Source organism: Patella vulgata, chromosome 8 (genome assembly GCF_932274485.2).
Source record: "Patella vulgata chromosome 8, xgPatVulg1.2, whole genome shotgun sequence".
NCBI classification, from domain to species: domain Eukaryota; kingdom Metazoa; phylum Mollusca; class Gastropoda; family Patellidae; genus Patella; species Patella vulgata.
This window is the reverse complement of record NC_065886.2, coordinates 16,615,212-16,634,976: the sequence shown is the minus strand read 5'-3', so window position 1 is coordinate 16,634,976 and position 19,765 is coordinate 16,615,212. Positions and strand designations below refer to the sequence as shown.

The window sequence follows — 19,765 nt, the reverse complement described above, 5'->3', positions numbered from 1 at the left end:
TATTTTATAAACGGCGTAGATTACTGCATTCCTGACCTATTTGAAATTTCTTCCTTGTTCTTTCATTTTACCGTGTTAAATAGAGCGTTTGCTGTGGGTGTTACCCGCATACACGTGCCGGCCCCAAAGGTCCTCGTCTATATTATTTAAGCTTATTATGCTGGATTCTTACTGAAAATAAAGTCGGAGCAGAAATGTGGGACTTAAAAAAAAACATTTCATTTCTACTGAAAATAAAATGAAACCTTTCCTCTTTTATTTGTTTCAAACATTTCATTGGTTAATTTGTTTGTGCTGATTTGCTCTACAGTTAACGTCATTGTTTGCTCTGATTTTGTGTACAGCTGTCGACATAGTAAGCCAAAAAATCAAACTAAAATTAGTATGCAAGTCGATTATCTCTTAATCTTTCGGGAAAAAAATTTAATCTTGTAACGATTACCGATCTCTACATTTTTTTTTACCAAATTTAAAGATGATTATAATTACAATTTGTCCTGTTCGCCGATATGTCAATAATTGTCATTAATCTAACTGCATCCAAAAACAAATCTACATTTCTCTTCCATATGTACCTACAAATTTTCACTGGAGTGATACTCCTGTTCGTCTTCTGGAACCACGTCTGGCGGCCTATTTATCAAAGATAGGTGTGTAAAATCATTATAAATCAGTATAATCGTTAAATGGTCAGAATTTAACTGGCCAATAACAATAAGTTTTGGACATACAATGTGTGTATATATATATATATAATTTTATTGTGGTTGTTTCTGGTCTTGAACTGTATATTTAATGTGGTATGTTTATACTACGTCATCAAGAAAATATAACTGCTGTATGGAATGTTCTAAATAAAATGTCGAGCATAATGTTTTAAAAGTTTTAAATTTTTATCAATTAGTCAAATTCCATAAGTTTTGATTCGAGGAAGAATTGATGAAACAAATTGGCTCCAGAAAATATTTTTAATCCATTGTTTATTCAGTACAATTTAAAGAGAAGTCGTATTACGGTAATTGGTTTGAAACTTGCATGCCCATATACGTTGAATGGAATATATCATCGCATGTTCTTTCGGTTAATTAAAGGCGATTTGCACTGAGGGTAAGGCATTGTTGAAAATAGGGGTGGATACAAAGTTGTAATATCGTAATAGCATGTTTTGTGAAATCCTTGCCTCTAGGAATTGAAATAAAACGTCTTAAATTAAATTAAAATGAAAATGAACAAATTAATTGACGTAGCATTACTACATGACCTATAACATGCTATAACACGGTCACTATAACATAATGATATCTACAGGTATGGACTAAACATTCACAACAACAAAATACAGCGCATTATACATTATCATTATACATATTATTATGGTCACACAGACATTAATATAACAAATTACCAAACCCTTAAAAAGGCATTAAGAATATTTATAAAAACATATTATATTCCCCATTTAGTTTATTTGAATACAATTTTTTACGGTTAGTCCATTCAGATGAAGTATCCGGGTCTTTACTCTTTCGAGAATTCTGTCACACACGAGAGGGTTATATCATAGCGCGACATCTATCTTCATTGGTGTAGGATGTATTAATTGAAGGCTACAATGAACCAGAATATGGCCAGTGTTATAAAGGGATTAATTGCTGGTTCACTTTTATGTTTTTATTTTTATGAAATACAGGCCAGGTAAGTGTATATCATGACTTTATTTCAGAATATTTATAAAATCGTACTGATTTATTTTTTACTTCGTTAAATTATTTTATAAGTGATAATTCTAAAGTATTACACTACGGAGTTAAAATGTTTGATATGTATTAATCCCAAATCCAATTGTCGACCAGTTGTAGGTAATGACCCCGTTGCACGAAACAGACAATGTGCGATAACCCCAGCGTATTACGCGATGAACCAAAGTGAGCAAGGGCTTATTTTCTCACTAAAATGTTCCTTTACATTATGCAGGCGTTCACATAATCTGACACGCGACCTTTTAGCATTAAAAAGTTGCCCAGTAAAACTGACTTGGGTTTGAAACTTTTTTCGACAAGGATTCTATAGGGCGGTTATAGGGAGTGTAATGAGCCCTACGTTCACAGCTGAACTACATTAGCCCAGTGGGAGCAGAACCGTAGGACGTTAAACCCCATTTCATTTCATTTCATTTCATGTCCTATGATTGGAAATTATAATTAAAAATAGACGATATTGAAATTGATTTTGTACGAAAGATGCTATGTAGAAAGCATGAAGGACAAATGGGATGTGGCAGAGCGCAAATGTAAAATGTAATGAGAGAAATGTAAAATGTAGACACGTCAAAAAATGCATTTTCCCACAAAACATTTGTCATTTAACACTTAACATTTGACGTTTTACAATTTAACTTTTGCCTTAGAGGTATTTTGACTTTATCTTTATCGGTATTAGGATTTTGTACATTGTACTTTTTACATATAATCAATGGAAACGACATTGTCGCAGACACATAGGCGTACGGGCTCGATGACAGTTACGGGGGGGGGGGCAGAACCCGAAATGCCCGAAAAAAATCGGGTTTACAGACAGCGGCACCGGTCTTCCTCGAGTGGTGAAGAAGCGGAGCTTACCTTGTATGCCCCCCTCCCCATAAGAAAATTTTGGAATATTTGACGGCTGTAAACACGTTTTCCTGCTATCTCAACCCGTGAACAAAAGCAACTTCAAAGTGGTCTAATATAGCCTATTTAAGATACAGTTCACGGAGACGGGACCGTTGGGAGAAAATTTTGAAAATTTAACTGCCGCAAACACGTTTTCCTGCTATTCCAGCCTGTGAATACAGCAATTTCAATTTGGCCAAATATAGCCTACCTGGCTAACCCGAATTCCAAACAACCAATCAATCGTCACGGGTTATGGGGGCCTCACCCTCCCGGGGAAAATTTTGAAAATTTAACCACCGAAAATGCAATTTCTGCTATTCTAGCCCGTGTAAGCAACTCCAAAAGTATCCAATGGTTTTGTAACCGAAATCCCATTCTGAATTCCTACCATCCAATCAGACTGTTGCAGCTGCATTCACAAATAATAATCGATGCCCGAGGAGTGTCGCACAAAGTAGAGTGGCTCCAGACAAAATGTTTTAATCCATAGTCAACTCAGTACAAATTCGTGGTATTCAATTAAAAGAAAAGTAAATTTAGTGTTTTATTAGGGCTCGATGACTGTTAGGGAAGCATAACTAGAAATGCCCGAAAAAATTTCAGATTTGCAGACAGCGGCGCCGGTTTTCTTCGAGAGGCGAAGAAGCGGAGCTGACCTTGTATGGACCCCCCAAGAAAATTTTGGAATATTTGACGGCCGCAAACGCGTTTTACTGCCATTTCAGCCCATAAAATTAGTGTTTTATTAGATTTCGGGCACTTTATTTTGGCAAGTAGATGAAATAAAAAAAAATTCACTTTATCCCGTCTGCCCAATTAGTGAGCTTGCCCGAAAGTTAGAGGGTAGATAACTACCACGCTCTTTCTTATTGCTTATGCAAATGAAACGGGGTACGCGAGTTTGGTACCGCGTACTTTTTAATCATAATTTTACTTTATAAAAATATGATGTTACAAATTATATTAATTATTAAATCATCTTGAGGTGTTTCTAGACCTTATTTACACTAGTGGCTAAGTGGGTAAGACGCTGGCTCGCTAGCCTGAAGGTCGGGTGTTCGATCCCTGCATTGGCCGAGAAAGTTCATCCAGATTTTCCCCATGTCAGTGATGCAGGACAGAGGGACTGACAAGGACAGCTGTCTAGTCCTTCGGATGAGACGAAAAACCGAGGTCACATTGGAGTGCACGTAAAAGATCCCTTGGCAGTTAGAATTCGATATAAGAGTAGGCAATAGTGCCGCTGCCCGGGCAAAATTTCCCTCATAGCACACTGTATGGCGTATGCCCGTCTTCATTAGCCCAGCATAGGAGCAGAACAGTAGGACGTTAAACCCCATTTCATTTCATTTCATTTATTTACACTATATATTAAAATAAATAGAAATTATATTGGTTGTGTAGCGCGATCGATTAATAATTATCATTTAAAAACGGTGTAAAAGTCTATTATTATGCCCCATATACTTGGTATAATGGACTATTTGGTAGATATGACACTCCGAGGCTGAAATAACAGTAACACGTGTAATGGGTAAAAGTGTGGTATAATCATGGACTTTATGTGGCAAAGCTAGTTTCATTTTGTTAGTATTGTTTTATTTATAGTCTGTAGACGCCTAAAAAGTCGAGACTATAGCAGCTATATTTAGATATACTATTCAAAAAAAGTAGGGGATATTTGATTTTTAAGTGTTATTAAAGTCACCTAATGAAACTGACGAAGAAACAAATGACAAAATGAAATGAAGTTCACATTCATCGATTTATTCCAAATGATCGTTAGACTAAGTAAGGCACAGACTGACCATTATAAGGGTAAAATGATACCCGGGGTCAAACAGCAAAGTTACCACAGCATCACAACCAAGTCAGTAACGGGTAAATCCTCCTCTGTTTGCCAAACAAGCATTGATCCGACGTGGCATACTCCTAATGAGACGTCTAAGGTCATTTTGGTCCAGATTGTCCCATTCCTGTTGCAACGCAGCAGCAAGTTCTTGGACATTGGCAGGACGTTGTTGACGTTGACGTAACCTCTGTCCAAGCATGTCCCAGACATGCTCGATGGGGGAGAGGTCGGGACTCAGTGCTGGCCAAGGTAATGTGGTGATGTTCTGTTGTTGGAGGTAACCTGTAACGATCCTGGCCCTGTGACATCTTGCGTTGTCATCCTGGAAGATGAAACGGCGGCCATGACGTCGTGCGAACGGCACAACATGGACTGCCAAGATGTTGTCCCGGTAGTACTGGCCTGTAACACGCCCTGCAACAACATGTAAAGCCGTTCTTCCAGCAACAGTGATGCCTCTCCACACCATATCAGAACCACCCCTAAATCGATCATGTCTGATGACGTTAACGTCTTGGAAGCGCTTGTTTCGACGACGCCACACCCTCCTACGTCTGTCCAAAAAATCAACAGTGAACCTTGACTCATCTGAAAACATCACATTGCTCCAGCGTCGATTATCCCAGTGTTGACGATCCCTACACCAACGACGTCTTGCCTGAATGTGATGATCTCTCAAACAAGGGATCACGCGAGGACGTCGGACGCGAAGGTGACCCCTATGCAGTCGATTCCGAATCGTCTGGCCACTCACTCTCACACCAGTGTCTGTTTGAAGACGAGCGCTGATCTGATTTGCTGTGATGACACGATTTCTCAAGGCCAAGGTACGGATAAATCGATCCTGGGCTTGAGTTGTCGACCTGAGCGTGGTCTGTCCTGTACAGATTGTGTATCACGGTATCTGGACCATAGCCTGCTTATGACAGACTGAGAAACATTCATCGTCCGCGCCACAACCGCCTGTGTTGTGCCGATCTGTAGCATGCCAAGGGCACGTAACCTTTCATTTTAGGTAAGCCGACGCATATCAAAATTTGTTTTCTGGTCACTAAAACAATTAAACTGATGTTTCCACCCTGGAATTCAATGCCACAATGACCTTAACATTCAAAGTCAGAGTCGTGCAAATCTTGGGTTGGACCCCCATGATGATCCCAAGCATCACCTGCATTCCATGCGGTAGCTATTGGTGCGTTTGGGCGTCACATGTAACTGGAAATGTTTCTTCTGTTAGGTTCTATAGTGACTTTTTTCGTAGTCATTTGCATATTTTAGTATTATGCCCCCAAAATCAAATATCCCCTACTTTTTTTGAATAGTATATATGTCACTGTAGTTTTATGTGAGGGAAAGGATATTTGATAACTGTATGAATAGTAAGTATGTTGACAGACTCTTTCTAAGTTTTATAATAATATTGATATCTGCCATATATTATGTATAATTTAATAAAAATCCATGTCTTGTTATTTAACATACTATTAGCGAGTTTATATCCCTATAATCTATACTCTTCAAAAAAAGTAGGGGATATTGAAATGCAAATACCTATGCAGGTTGTGATGTGATAAATAGTCATGGACATTTGACATGCTTTGAGAGTATTTTCACAGATGAAGAACGTATCGCCCCAACAGAACCACTGAGCTGCACATGCGACACGCCATACATGTGGGAGGGGTTCATTATCAAATTCGATACTTCAAGGAAGGGTTGATGAAAACTGCCGCTTGCTGGTTTATCCTATCCATGTTTGCTTTCCTATCGGTTCTTGTATAAGGTTTACTGTTTAGGGTAACTTTGCTTTAGTGTGTTACGTTTAATTTGATCGGGAGACATGTTCGTCGATGCCAACCTCAACCGACAACACTGCAAGAATTGGCCGCGGCACTGCAAGAGGAGTGGGTCAGACTGCCCCAAATCGTGATTGGACGGTTTATTAGGAGCATGCCACGGCAGATTGCTGAATGTCTGAGGATTGGTGGAGCAATTACTCATTATTAAGACAAAAATCAAAAACGTCCATTTTCACTTTTGACAGTGTATCTCTTTGCAAGTGAAATGGGGCCGTCTGATTGCAATTGGCCTGTTATTAACATACACTGGTTACCTCTAATAAAAACAGCAGTGCATTTCCGCAGTTTTGTATTGTTTCTGAATATCCCCTACTTTTGTGAAGAGTATATTTTGTTGGAGATGTACCGTAATACATTGTCTAATATTATTTAGTATTATTATCTCCCTTATATAGCATGCAACTATAATTTATATGCATAACCTAAGACTTATTAAACCTAACTAAATAATACTTTTGTATGTCATCTTAATCGTAAATCACATTGTGTCCATCTGATAAATAATGTTCAATTTATATTGTTGACAACGTATACTTTGTTTACTTGAGGAGTGTATAGTTTATAATTTTGCATGAATTAGGAATTAATTCTTACAATAGATGCGCCAGGCGAACCAGATACCCCGCACTAGTAGCCCAGGTCAGTTGTTCCCACTGGGATATCCGTCTTCAGTGTCGAAGCGAAGCTGTAGTAATTACACCTATAGTTCTTGAGGAATGCTCTCTGAGCCCACAGCCTTTAGATGCTTGCATCTAATGAACAAACTTTAAACTGCTTGCAGTTCATAAACAGATACAGCCTCTGGAATCCTGCATCTAATGAACACATACTTTGGACGCTGGCGTTCAATGAATAGATGCAACCTTTAACTGCTTGGAGTTAGTACACAGTATAGCTTAAGCTATTACACAGAAACAGAACAGATCAAAGAACGGCTTGAACTGGGGCAGTTTGCCTCTTTATAAATAGTATAAAAGAGTTTTCCTAGTCCATTAAAAGTTACCTGTGTATATGTTATAATACATAATAAACCTTCATAGTTTTATACAGTTTTGTTCCGTTTGTTCGAAGAGAGAGAGAGAGCCGATCATAGCTCAACTACTTTTTAGCTAGTCCGCCCTCTCCTCTGAAGAGGCTCTACTTTAAACAGCTTGTGATCGGCCAATAGATCACTGGTGACAGAGAAATTACCGGGGTGTGGGTCCTGAGCAACAATTGCAGAAGAATTCCCCACACTACCAATCCGCTACACCATTTCGTGACCAAAAACAGAAGAAAGCGCCACACTTATAATACAAGGTAAATGGTATAATGGAACCCAGTGTGATGGGTCAAAAAGTGGTATGATTTATATACACCATGGACCTTGTAAACAAGGGCAGATTAACGGACGTTCTCTGAAGGCGATTAGTTCCGAAGGGCTCCAATCACGGGGATTCGCCGTCCTCCCAAAGAATATTTTGTCGCTGTAGATAAGATTTAGAGTACTTTCCTGTCGATTTAGATACAAACTGGAACGGATTTTTTATTTTTTTCGTTCCCCATATCTAGCGAAAAACAAATGAAATTAGGTTTCCGCCTACTCTTCTTCGAGATCCGATTTTGGCCTTTGGAGTTTTTCGGAGTATCCCGGCGAGGTTTCCAGTTCCAGTTAATCCAGAACTAATAGTAAAACGCATTGAAATGAAATGAAATGAATTTTAACCCCTCAGCTAGATATTCTATTCTACCACGTTTTTACTTTTTATCGTCGGGGCTATGGGGTCACCTCAAGAAAACTTTGCAAAAGAGACGGCCACAAACGCATTTTCCTGCTATTCCCATACTCCTCGCAGTGTTCCGTTTGATTAGAGCTTTCTCGGGCCATTGCTTCAGGAATATGGCTATTCCAGGCCCAGAGTACAGCAACGTGAAAATGGTCCAATATACCAGTAGCTTTATTTGTGTAGTTTTGCAAGCGAAATCCCATACTATGATCACCTGAATTCCATATTTTGGAGGTGGACATAAAAAAATTCGCTTTAACGGTCCATTTATACTAAGCGCGAACACAAATGAGACCACGCTGACCACTGCGAGAGAGAGAGAGAGAGAGAAATGGGGTTTAACGTCCACTCGACACAAACTAGGTCATTTAGGGACTAACACATGATTCAATTTTATTTCTATAATTCGCTTGCGCGTAGGGGCCTTTAGCAGTGGGAGGAAACCGGAGGGCCACTGCGACTTGATGCGCGAATCATCGTTCGAACTGAAATCGGCAATACGCGCGGAAATTCGCAGCTGGAACTGTCAATTTGACAATTGATCATGCATGCCTTTTGACATCGCGCTCTTATTAGATAATCAAAATCGTTCAGGCGAACTGTTGCCAATATTCGGCCACTGTTCGCGTTCGGCGATATCACTTCGGTGGAAGCGGACGTTAAATAAAGCTATAAACGACTTCATTCAAATAGTGGATAACCGATCAGTATTACAGGGCCCTTTAGAGTGCACGGAGCCGCGGTCTGCAAATCCGGTGGCATACGAGCGCCGAATGCGTAAAATGGTATACGTTTGCCGGACGCAAACCCGTTTCCTGCTATTCCAACCCGTCAGTTCATCAAATTGAAAGTGGTCCAATAAAGCCTGTCTATTACACTAATCCATTGGTCAATTTAAAGAAATTACGATTCCCGAAAAATTGATATAACAAATAAAGATCGATGTCCGTAAAATGCCGCACACAGCCGAGTCGCACCCGGCAAAATGTTTTAATCTATAAGCAATGAAGTACAAATTCGCCGTGATTAATGAAAAGAAAATGAAAATGTTTAAGTATACTTAATCGGATATAGGGCCCTTTATTTTATTAAAAAACATTTCTTCCAAAATATTTAACTTTTCTTTTTTCAAATTTAACTGTCTGCCTGAAAAATATGATAACCCAAAAGTGCGCTTATGCACCTGGGTTTGCGGTATCATTAGCCGTATATTGTAGTATACCCTCAAACGTGGTACTGTATATCAGATTCTATTAATAATATTTACACATCATTATCCATCACGCGTGGTACTTTCATACCGACAGTTCTCGTATTTTATTACAGCAAGTTTTTCCCTAAAACATGTAGCCCAACATTCCATTTTACCAGGTCTTTTTTAAATGGGCTTAGTAACCTTATCTAAATGGGGAACTTTAACCGATTTCGCTACTGCCTATATATTGCTATTTATTTAAACAGCAAGTATACATATATGGTCTATAAACACTTCAAAATGGAACAAATAATTAACAATATCAATTAATGTACTACTTGAAAGTCTATATAGGCCATAGCAGGTTCGGCATGTGTGTTTACAGGTTTTGGGTCGATAACCTGGGAATAAAATCATATGTATTACAAAAAGGTGAAATCTAGATCGTTTCTATATTTGATTTACAGTAGCCATGTTTGTACAGCACAAGAATCTTACCAAGAGAGTTACACTACAAACTGTGGATTTTTTGGTTGGAGTGGATGCACAAGATATAGGTAAGATATTGTGGGTTGTGTTTTAGCTTAATTTACTGTACCAAACAGATTGTACTAGAAATAGTTATCATTCAGGAAATAGCCAGTATTGCTTGTTCCTTTCTACTACAACTGTTATTTGCCAAGGCCAGAAATGTGGCAGTTGGGTTTCATATGTCCCACAAAAAGTATATGCAAATCCCGTGTGTCATAAATCATAACTGCAACTGTAGTGTTATTATTGTTTCCATACCAGACCGTCTTGTGAACCTACCCATTGAAATCACCAGAAACGGACAAACTGGCTATAGGACAATCAACAAGTACCTGCAACTGAAAGGACTAACCCCAACACAGATAGGATGGCGAAATGGTCTCCATTTTAGGGTTTGACCGCCTTTCATTTTCCACAGTAAAGAAGTGGGATGTGGAATTTAAGCATGACAGTGAGATGCTTGACGATGACCCGCGTCCTAAAAGGTCATAAACATTATCGCCAACGAGTTAGGAATAGCTATAGACTCATAGCAAGATAGGTGCCAAAGCTTTTGACTGCGGGTCAGAAACGTGTTAGATTCCTGACGTACCGTGATTGACATTCTGCGTCGTTTTGAAGCAGGCCCTGGCAATTTATTGGTCAGATCTGGCCCAGACTTCCACCTGTGTCCAACATGAAAATGGTGAAATATTTATTTTCTAGAACAAAATACAGGACTAGAAGTTTTTGTTGCACTGGGTGGAGATCGGTTGGTTCCGATTTGGCGTGTGATCATGGTAAATATATTCTATATTAGGCCTATTACCTGTCAGTAGTAGAGATGTGCTTGCTCATAAAAAGGAACAACCGTCTTAATTAGCTCAGTCAGTCAGTATAGAAAGGATTACGTTAAATAACATTTCATTCAGTCCTTAGTAAAGGCGAACATATCGATTTCACATTTTGGGCGTGTCTCTCCTCGTCCATCTTTGGGATAGTGTGTATTGAACTTAGAAATCTCATGATGAAATTTTAATTTGGTATTGGGGGGCGGGACTGAAAAGTGTGTGTCGCTTTCACAACGTTCAGATTTAATAGTTGGGCGGCCGCGTATCGATCCTACTCGCCCTTCCACACGCTTTCTCTTATATTTTTGTCCTTTTTTAAAGTAACCATCTATTGGCAATATCCACCCCATAAATACTTTTCTGAGAATGTATCTTTACATTGTTTATTTTTTGTTTAAATTATTGAAATTTGGAGACGCGTTATGATTTAATTTGAAGATTTGTTTTTAAATTGTATTTTATTTTTTAAATTGTATTTTATTTTTAACAATTTATTTGAATTTTGACTTTTTTTATAACTTAATCCGGGAAAATTATGATTACTTTGGTAAGAAGAGTTTTTTTTTATTTGATATTTTAGATTTGGTTGTCTTTTAATTGATGATAGAAGAATATATACTTATTCTCTCTTTTCTGAATATCCATGATTTAGAGGTGGGAAGTCCAGGGGAAGAAAAGACACGTAATAGTGAACTTTATCCACGAACAAAACGTCTAGGGGAGAGGTTTTATATAGGCTAAGTCTGTTCCCCAATCAAATTCAGTTATCCTGACTAGAAATGTTGTTTTAAAAAAAAACAAAAAAAAAAACTTCACAGCATATACATTATGATGACGTTTCTGAGAAAAGCCAATCGAGATTAACATGTGGTCGAAATATCATAGACCATGAAATGGCATGTATAGGAGTAAGACCAGTAATTATTTTGGTCTATTACACATTAAACGGAGTTTATTTTATATTTTAGCTATATGTGATAACAAGATTGACCCATCAGCTTGTGATAACTATTTCCCCAACTCCCATATAAAATATAGTGATGGTAGTATTCAAAGATATATATATGGTACATGTCCAAATCCTGAACAATGTAGCTGTTCAAAAGATGGTTTCTATTCGGCTGGCCCCACATGTGAGAGTATGTATTCATAATGTTGGGTGTTTTTTTCTTATGTACAGTGTATCATTTATTGTGATTTTGTGGGGTTTATTAATGGTAAATACAGTTGGTATTATCTTAGAAATAAACAAGCTAGGAAAGCTTAGAGATCACCTTCAATAAGCGTAACGAAGCTCAACGATATGTTACTTTGTTCTGATCAACGAACAAAATGTATTCTAGAATGGGCAGAATGTCGTTTATCAATATTCAAATATTAATATTTACACCTCAAACAGTCACAACAGATTGCATGAAAAGTAAAGAGTAAGCTACGCTGAAAGATATTGTGAACCGTGATCCACATTCAATAGTAATCGGGCATTTAATAATTATTAACGTTTGTCGTTGATAGTGTAGTATGATTTAGTAACTTCTCTTTATTAAAATTTTATAGTGTGCTCAGCTATTACAAATTGTGATCTGGAAACGTGTACATCATCATCAAACCAGAGGTGTTCTAGATGTGAAGGAGTACGAGATGAAAAACCTGGCTTTAGAGCTTATGTTGTTTCCAGTGATAAAAAACGTTGTACAAGTTAGTATTTAATTCATAGGTATCAATATTATATAATTTGTGGCCAACTTAAATTCGACCAGAAAGTTGAAATAAAGAAATCGAAATTCTCTGATGACGGCATGTGGTGCAAAAGTTATCTTCTACCAAGTGGCCCCGGCTTATGAAATCCTGGCCCAAACCATTGTTCCAAACTATGTATTGATAGATGTCGTGCTTATACAGAGCATACTTACCCGTTCCAGAACATAATGGTATCACTTCTTCTTAATTGAAAAGTTCACATAGTTGACTAACTTTACTTTGACCTTTGTATTTGTCGTTATATTTGGCAGAGGCCTAGTAATTGAATAATTTTATTTGTATTATTACAGAGGCGTGTTCCTGGCGATCTGATAGTACTCCATGTTATCCCGGAAGCTGTGCTAATGAACTGGCATCAGATTGTATATGTACGTCAGAATTTACGGGATCAAAATGCGATAAAAGTAAGTGTCGCCATTTTCTTTTAAATTGAACAGAAATATTAGTGCCATATAATCATTCAAGCAGGTAATAGGGTTTTTTTTTCAGAATTGGTTTTAGAAAAAAAATGTCATAGTGTGGACCTGCTCCCCTATTCTAAGCTGGGTTATGTAATTGTCCTTATAACACATTATACATTAGTAACTAATTAAAATAGCGTGTTAGTAAGCTGCAAAAGTAGTTTATTCTCTTCACCACTGATTGAGTTTAATTATCATGCAGCATTTCATATTGTGATAAGTAATTATATTCACGCTAACAGCCAAAGTGACCCCTTCACTAGGTAGATTAGTAGTCACATTAGCAGTAAGTCACAAATTTGCATTGTATATTATTTAGTACCGTAAACGTAAATCAGTTACTAGACAATTTATTGGGGTTTGTTTTCTTTTAGTAACCAATAGGCCGTCTATAAAAGAGAATATACTAAGTCTGACAGCCAACAATGGCGGTAAAACTGATGCACCAGGAAATACAAATACTGGACCAGTTCAAGATACTGTATGGACTAATATGGTTAATCCTGTTAATATTCACTTTAGATTTACTGCAGATTACCACCCAGTTGTGCCTTCTCGACAGGTGTATGTCAAGGATTTTAAAGTTGGCATTATTAGTGCGAGTTTACGTCTGGAAAGAGGTAAAGGTCTTTGTAATAATTACTAATAAATACATCTCTCGCTACTGTTTTAATCCAACACAAAACTGTAATTTCTCATTCGTTTTGTTTCCATTAGCATTAATTTTCTTATCCCTATGACGCAATGTCCTATGGACCATATTATTTAGTAATTCATTTGTTAACAGCACACCGTTTTGCTTGATGCCAGTCTCAGATTGCTTCATTTGTTCTTGGAATACGTTGTTCTATTTCAGATGTCAATAATATTCTTTACCATTCTTGTGGCGGACCACAGAGTAGAAGTAATCCTAATCAGGGTGTGTTTACCTGTGACCAGACATTAACAGATTTATCTCAGTTATCTCTACCATTTAATCACAAGGATGTGTAAGTTTTCGTAAATATAATTACATGATTTTAGAGTAGGACGTTAAACCCCATTCCATTTCATTACATATCACAAACATATGGTCGGGAGAATAAAAATGTTTCTTTGGTCTTTTTGACTTAATAATAATAATTATTATGCTCGCGGATATTCAAGAATACAATAAAAGCCCGATTATCTGCCTTAATCTCTTGAAGTCTTAATTCAAGTACCAAGACATACTGCCTCAAGAGCGAAACTGTTTCTATGTAACTGCATATAGACTTGAAATAATTATGATTAATAATAACTGACAGACATATTTCACTTTGTTGAATCTGGTGAATGCAACAGAGGATAAAGTTATTGTCTTCTCTGTTTAAGATTTACATACAATATTCAGATGTAGCTGTCCGGACAACAACAGCTGTCAATAATTTGTTACTGTTATTCGCACAGTTATGTCCCTTTTTAAATTCAAGGAAGGTTGATGAATTTACAGAGAGAGAAATGGGGTTTAACGTCCACTCGACACAAACAAGGTTATTTCGGGACTAACATATGGTTTTATTTTATTTCAATAATTCGCTTGCACGTAGGGGTCTTTAGCAGTGGGAGGAAACCGGAAGACCCGGAGAAAACCCACGAGGTTGGACAGGCGACCCTACTCCCTGTCTCGTTCAACCGAGTATTCGAAACCACGCCAGTTGTCTTAATGACAGGCCTTATGATACAGCACGCACGTGCTAACCATTCGACCACCCCCACCCCCACCCCCCTGATGAGCTTACATAGTTGACAGACGTCTTTATACAGATATCACACCCAATAATTGATATTCTTACAGTTTACCATAATTTACATTTTAGACTCTCGTTTTCGATGTCTGTTGCCAATGGTGGATTTGTTAAGATTGAAAATAAAGAAACAACATTGGTGGAAACTAGATATCTACAAGGATTGACTCAAACCAATACATTTTCTATAACATTTGACAGTGTAGATCCATATCATTGTAAGCCCCAGTCAGGATGTTCTCTAGATATGCTCTCTGATGTAGACTTATCTAAACAGGTACATCTCTAGACCAAATATTATTATAAACGATATGATATTGTATATCGCAATCCATTCCGTGTAAATTCATTTCATTGTAACACCAATGAACATGGCCTTTGGACATTTAGTCATGCTTTCTGGCGTTGATATTCGACAGGGCATTTTAAGAGTATGCGAATTGCTGGGGCGGAAGTGCCGGGGGGGGGGGCTGGGAATCATAGAATTGATCTAGAGGGTAGCGTAGAGACTAGGCCTACTTCATCCACATATTATCTTTTCAAATGACCCCGTTAGAGTAAGTGGTACGGAATAACCCGATTCAAACGATTAAGTGGAACATTTGCAGCTTTATATCCCCCATCCACTCCAGCCCAGTGCTTCTTAAGTAATTCTCCGTCACTGACGTTGTTATTTATGAAAATCCATTTAGACTCTTGGGAATCAGACCAGTATAGTTCTACTTCTTTTATTCCAATACCTTGCACAGCTATTTGTTTTATTCAAATACCGTTCGCGGCTATAAAATATCAACTGGGATGACGTGAGAATAAAGTCTACGCCCACTAATTCTATCTAATCATAAATTATTTATTGTCTAGCGTACTCAACGTTTTTCATGGGACGGTTGGATGGATACAGATGCTGGGATTAATGAATACGAGTATGAACTGTTTGAACTTCATCGTGTTGGTAATGAACTTGGTGTCAAGGCGAGGACGTCGGACTCGAGAACTACGTCAGTAAGTATCATATACAATATTTACAAAATAATGCTTCCGGTATCCAATAAAGTAGACTTAAGTTCATCCATGTCACCAACATTATGTATAAAAAGGAACCGTCTTCATTAGCCCAGTAGGAGCAGAACAGTAGGACGTTAAACCCCATTTCATTTATAAAAATAGGAAAATAAACGTTTGTGGCAGAAAATCCAATAAGTCCAATGAAAGCAAATAAATGAAATTGTTGACAATGTCAGATAAAACCTAAAAACGACTACAACACAAAAACAAGAAATAATTAAAATGATAGTAAATACGACTACAAAATGAAGTGTAAATTTAAATATGCAGTACGGGAAGATGAAGATAAAGGTATATTTTTACATTAATAATATACTTGTTAGTGTGAAACATAAACTTTTCCCTTTTTTCAGAAAAGTGCTGTTGTTACATTCCCCGATCCCGCCGTGTATTCCATGATTTTATCAGCCTATGACAAAGCTGGAAATTATAAGAAGGCTAGACGATTGGTTATATTTGATGATACATCTGCTGTAACAACGACGTCCGGGAGTGTGCTTAGAGTGACTACTGCTCTTTCTACTACCAATTACAAATGGCAGACTAATTTAAATTCTGTTACAATCAGTTGGACTAATAGATATATCAACACTATACATCATAATGGTCGTTTTCTAGCAGCAGTTAGATCAGAACCTGGTGTAGAGTCTCAATATGATGATAATTATGGGTCTAGAACAACTCAGGCAATTAGCAATGTACAAGGTAACCGTGGCTTAATTATGGGATATGGTTGTAGACTCTGAAACGTTTCTACCATTCCAATAAATTTTAAAGCAAGGAAAATGAAATAGTTTAGACCTACTATTACACTCGCTTAAAAAAAGATTGTTCAATTTCTATTAACAGAGTGATGTGATCTTTTCTTTGACATTTGATTATAGTATCCATTTATGTTGTAGGAATTGTTGGTATTAAAACCATATATAAAGTGGACCACGCTGGAGGAAGTTCGATTAACCAGCCTTCTCAAAATGAATTCGTAGATCTAGGACTTGATCAACAAGAGACAATAACACCAGTTCTGAAAGATGGCGATACTTTACGATATTTTATCAGAGCTTACGATATTTTATCGCAATACAAGGAAGAATCGTTGACCGTCCATTTTGATAGTTCACCACCTGTTATTGAAAATCTATGGTTAACAAAAGGTGATGAGGTTAATCTAGCAGTTCATGGTTTTGAGGAACTTGATAAAATGGTGTAAGTATTTGAATACTGGAACAATCATCCTGATATTAACGATATCTTCAACGTATGTCGCATATGTTAAAGGGCCAATCCCGATAATATTTTGGAGAATAAAACTGCTTAATTTTGTGTTAAAACCCCTCAAAATCCCGTACCTAAGGGCCGAGCAACTAATTCTATATTTGTGATATGTTTTCAAACAACTCACACCCGTCATCTGGAAACGGAGACCGGTGTCCCAAGCTGTATTATGTGGTGTCTGGATAAAATGAGACTTTTATTTTATAAAAACAATGTGTAGGTGAAATTTACCTTTCGTTATCCAGTACGGCACATGGGCCATTCACTGTATAGACCTCTAAAGGAACGGCGATAGATTATCAGGCCACCCAACGAAATAATTGACCAGCAATCTTAAAAGGGTTACGTGCCCGGATAAGCATTTTTGACGTTCGCGTCCAAACAACTCAATATTTTGAGCTGAAAATTTTGAGACAAGGTAAATACACCTTTCCTCTATATTTTGGCCCTTAAATTTCATACGAACTCGGATTTTTATTTTTGAGACTCTGTTTAAGTCGGTATAGTCCCTTTAACTTGTAAACTACCAATAAGAGAATGGAAATTAATCTAAACTTGAATTGAGTTATGTAGGTTACTTCCTTTTCATTTAGAATTTTCGTTCAGTTTATCTGACCAGTTTCTGTTTGACGTTGACGCCATAATGAGCAAATCAGAATGATTAACATTATGTTATAGATAGCTTGGTTGATAGTACTGAATGGTTGAATTATCGACAGGAAAGATGGAATTATGTTGTGAACATATTAAATATTAACACACATGTATTGATATTATATGATATAGTAGTTACCTTATAGGATAGGTAATAGTGACAGTATATACTGAATGATATCTTGTTATATAATTTACAGCATAGAATGGGTAGCCTATGATGATCATAGTGGAATAGAAACAGTACAATGGAAGATATTGGATCATTTAACGGAAGTAGAACATGGATCTCAGCGTATTCCACCACAAGGCGAAACAACGGTAAGTATACGACAATGAAAGGAAGGTTTTATATACCAATAGGGAAACTGTGTGAATATCTTCCCGTGAAGTGCTTATTAAATTCTTTATTCTTCTAACAAAAATGAGTACACGATATTTTGTATTTAAAAATACTTGGATATTAATTAAAGGGAGAGGATTGGGTCTTCACAATGCAACAGGGGAGACAAGTCCTCACGCATGAGCCATTTGACTACTATTGTTTACTCTGTATTGATTTTATCTTTCAGAACATTAAAGAGTGCCAAAGTAAATATTCTAATAATGCCAGAGGAGCCAATTGTTATTGCATTCCTACTAGCACATGTTATAATCGCCATTTTCAAATAAAACAACCTACGACTGCTACACCCGGAGAAGGCATCTTAAACAATAAAAATACTGGTACGCATGATCATGATTATCGTATCGTGGTTACTGTGATGAACCAAGCTAAATTAAAAACAACTCTAACTAAACAGGCATGTATTAGATTTTCATTATAATACACATTGACCGCAAAAATACACTACAAGGTTTCACACTTTACATTATTCCTTGCTCCAAGCAAGATGCGTTTCACACTTTACATTCTTCCTTGCTCCATGCAAGATTTGTTTGGATTTATTATTATTGCGTGATAATTAAACATTGTAACATTGTTATGAATATATTATGACAACAAATTTACCTTTTTAGGGTGATATACCTTTTTATATGTAGAATAATTTAATTTGTCAAGGTGCATTGTCATGTTGGATTTATCAAAATTTTGCTTTTGAGGAATAGAACTGGATCTGGCGGATATATTAATTATTAACTGGGTCTATACATTTTAGTCTATTTTAATTTCAGATTACAATTGATATTAGTCCACCACAACAAGGGATGGTGCATGACGGTAAATATGGTACACCGGAAGTAGACTTTCAGCCAGATTTAGAACTATTTGCACACTGGGAAGGTTTCTTTGATAGAGAGAGTGGAGTGAAATTTTATCAGTATGGGTTTTCCACGTCTTGTTTGGGTGCCAATAAATTTCAACTGGATCTTGCAAATAGACAGGTAATCTAAGCAAATGAAATAAAAGAAATAAAATGAATCTTCATTAATGTAAATGTATTTGTCCTTGGTAAGATTTATCCTTTAATGGTAGAACCGACCCGGACATTTATAAGGGCTCATCTCATACTATTATACTTTTAGGATGTTCAACAGACTACATCTACGCATGCTTCTTGGACAGCACCGTCTGGTGGTAAATATTACATCACCGTGGTAGCATATAACCGAGCTTTAGAAGTATCTGTACCAGTTTGTTCTGATGGAGTGGTTGTAGATAGAACATTACCTACTATAAGTGAAATAGATATAGAAGGGGCTAGAATTAAAGGTGGTTTAATAAAAGAAAATAATCAAGTATATTATATATCAAATACAAGACGCAAATATTTACTTAAAGACCCAGATGCAGCTTGTATGTAAGTGCAATCTTTAATTTAAGTCATTTTCGTATATTAAAAATATAACGTTAAACTTCTTGTATCCATGTATTTATCATACTAGTTATCTCATTTACAATGGCAGGTTTCCGTTTTACATTCGTCCATTATAGTTTCAAATGTCCACCCCTTCTTCTTTCAATACCATCATTAGTAACAGTTCTGTACATTTTTAATATATTTCATTAAAATAAATCATTTTATATAGCAAACCAACCCATTGATACTTGTTCAACTAATGTTAATTCTCAGCTAACAAAAGGCCTAGTCTGA

At 36.9% G+C, this 19,765-nt stretch overlaps 1 protein-coding gene and 1 long non-coding RNA gene across 2 annotated transcripts; both read left to right on the top strand.

Moving 5' to 3' along the window:
- The first annotated feature begins 1,558 nt into the window (after nucleotides 1-1,558).
- LOC126829620 (uncharacterized) lies at nucleotides 1,559-13,508 on the top strand. The gene is made up of 7 exons (XR_007683476.2): nucleotides 1,559-1,695; nucleotides 9,794-9,883; nucleotides 10,563-10,636; nucleotides 11,656-11,826; nucleotides 12,245-12,385; nucleotides 12,739-12,852; nucleotides 13,284-13,508. It is a non-coding gene; the product is annotated as an uncharacterized LOC126829620 (long non-coding RNA).
- Nucleotides 13,509-14,774: 1,266 nt separating this feature from the next.
- Nucleotides 14,775-18,008, top strand: LOC130014034 (uncharacterized). Its single transcript, XM_056102835.1, has 5 exons — nucleotides 14,775-14,952; nucleotides 15,537-15,677; nucleotides 16,094-16,445; nucleotides 16,643-16,946; nucleotides 17,870-18,008. Exons 1-5 carry the CDS (start codon nucleotides 14,923-14,925, stop codon nucleotides 18,006-18,008), a joined length of 966 nt encoding a protein of 321 aa, XP_055958810.1. The 5' UTR covers nucleotides 14,775-14,922.
- Nucleotides 18,009-19,765: the final 1,757 nt, after the last annotated feature.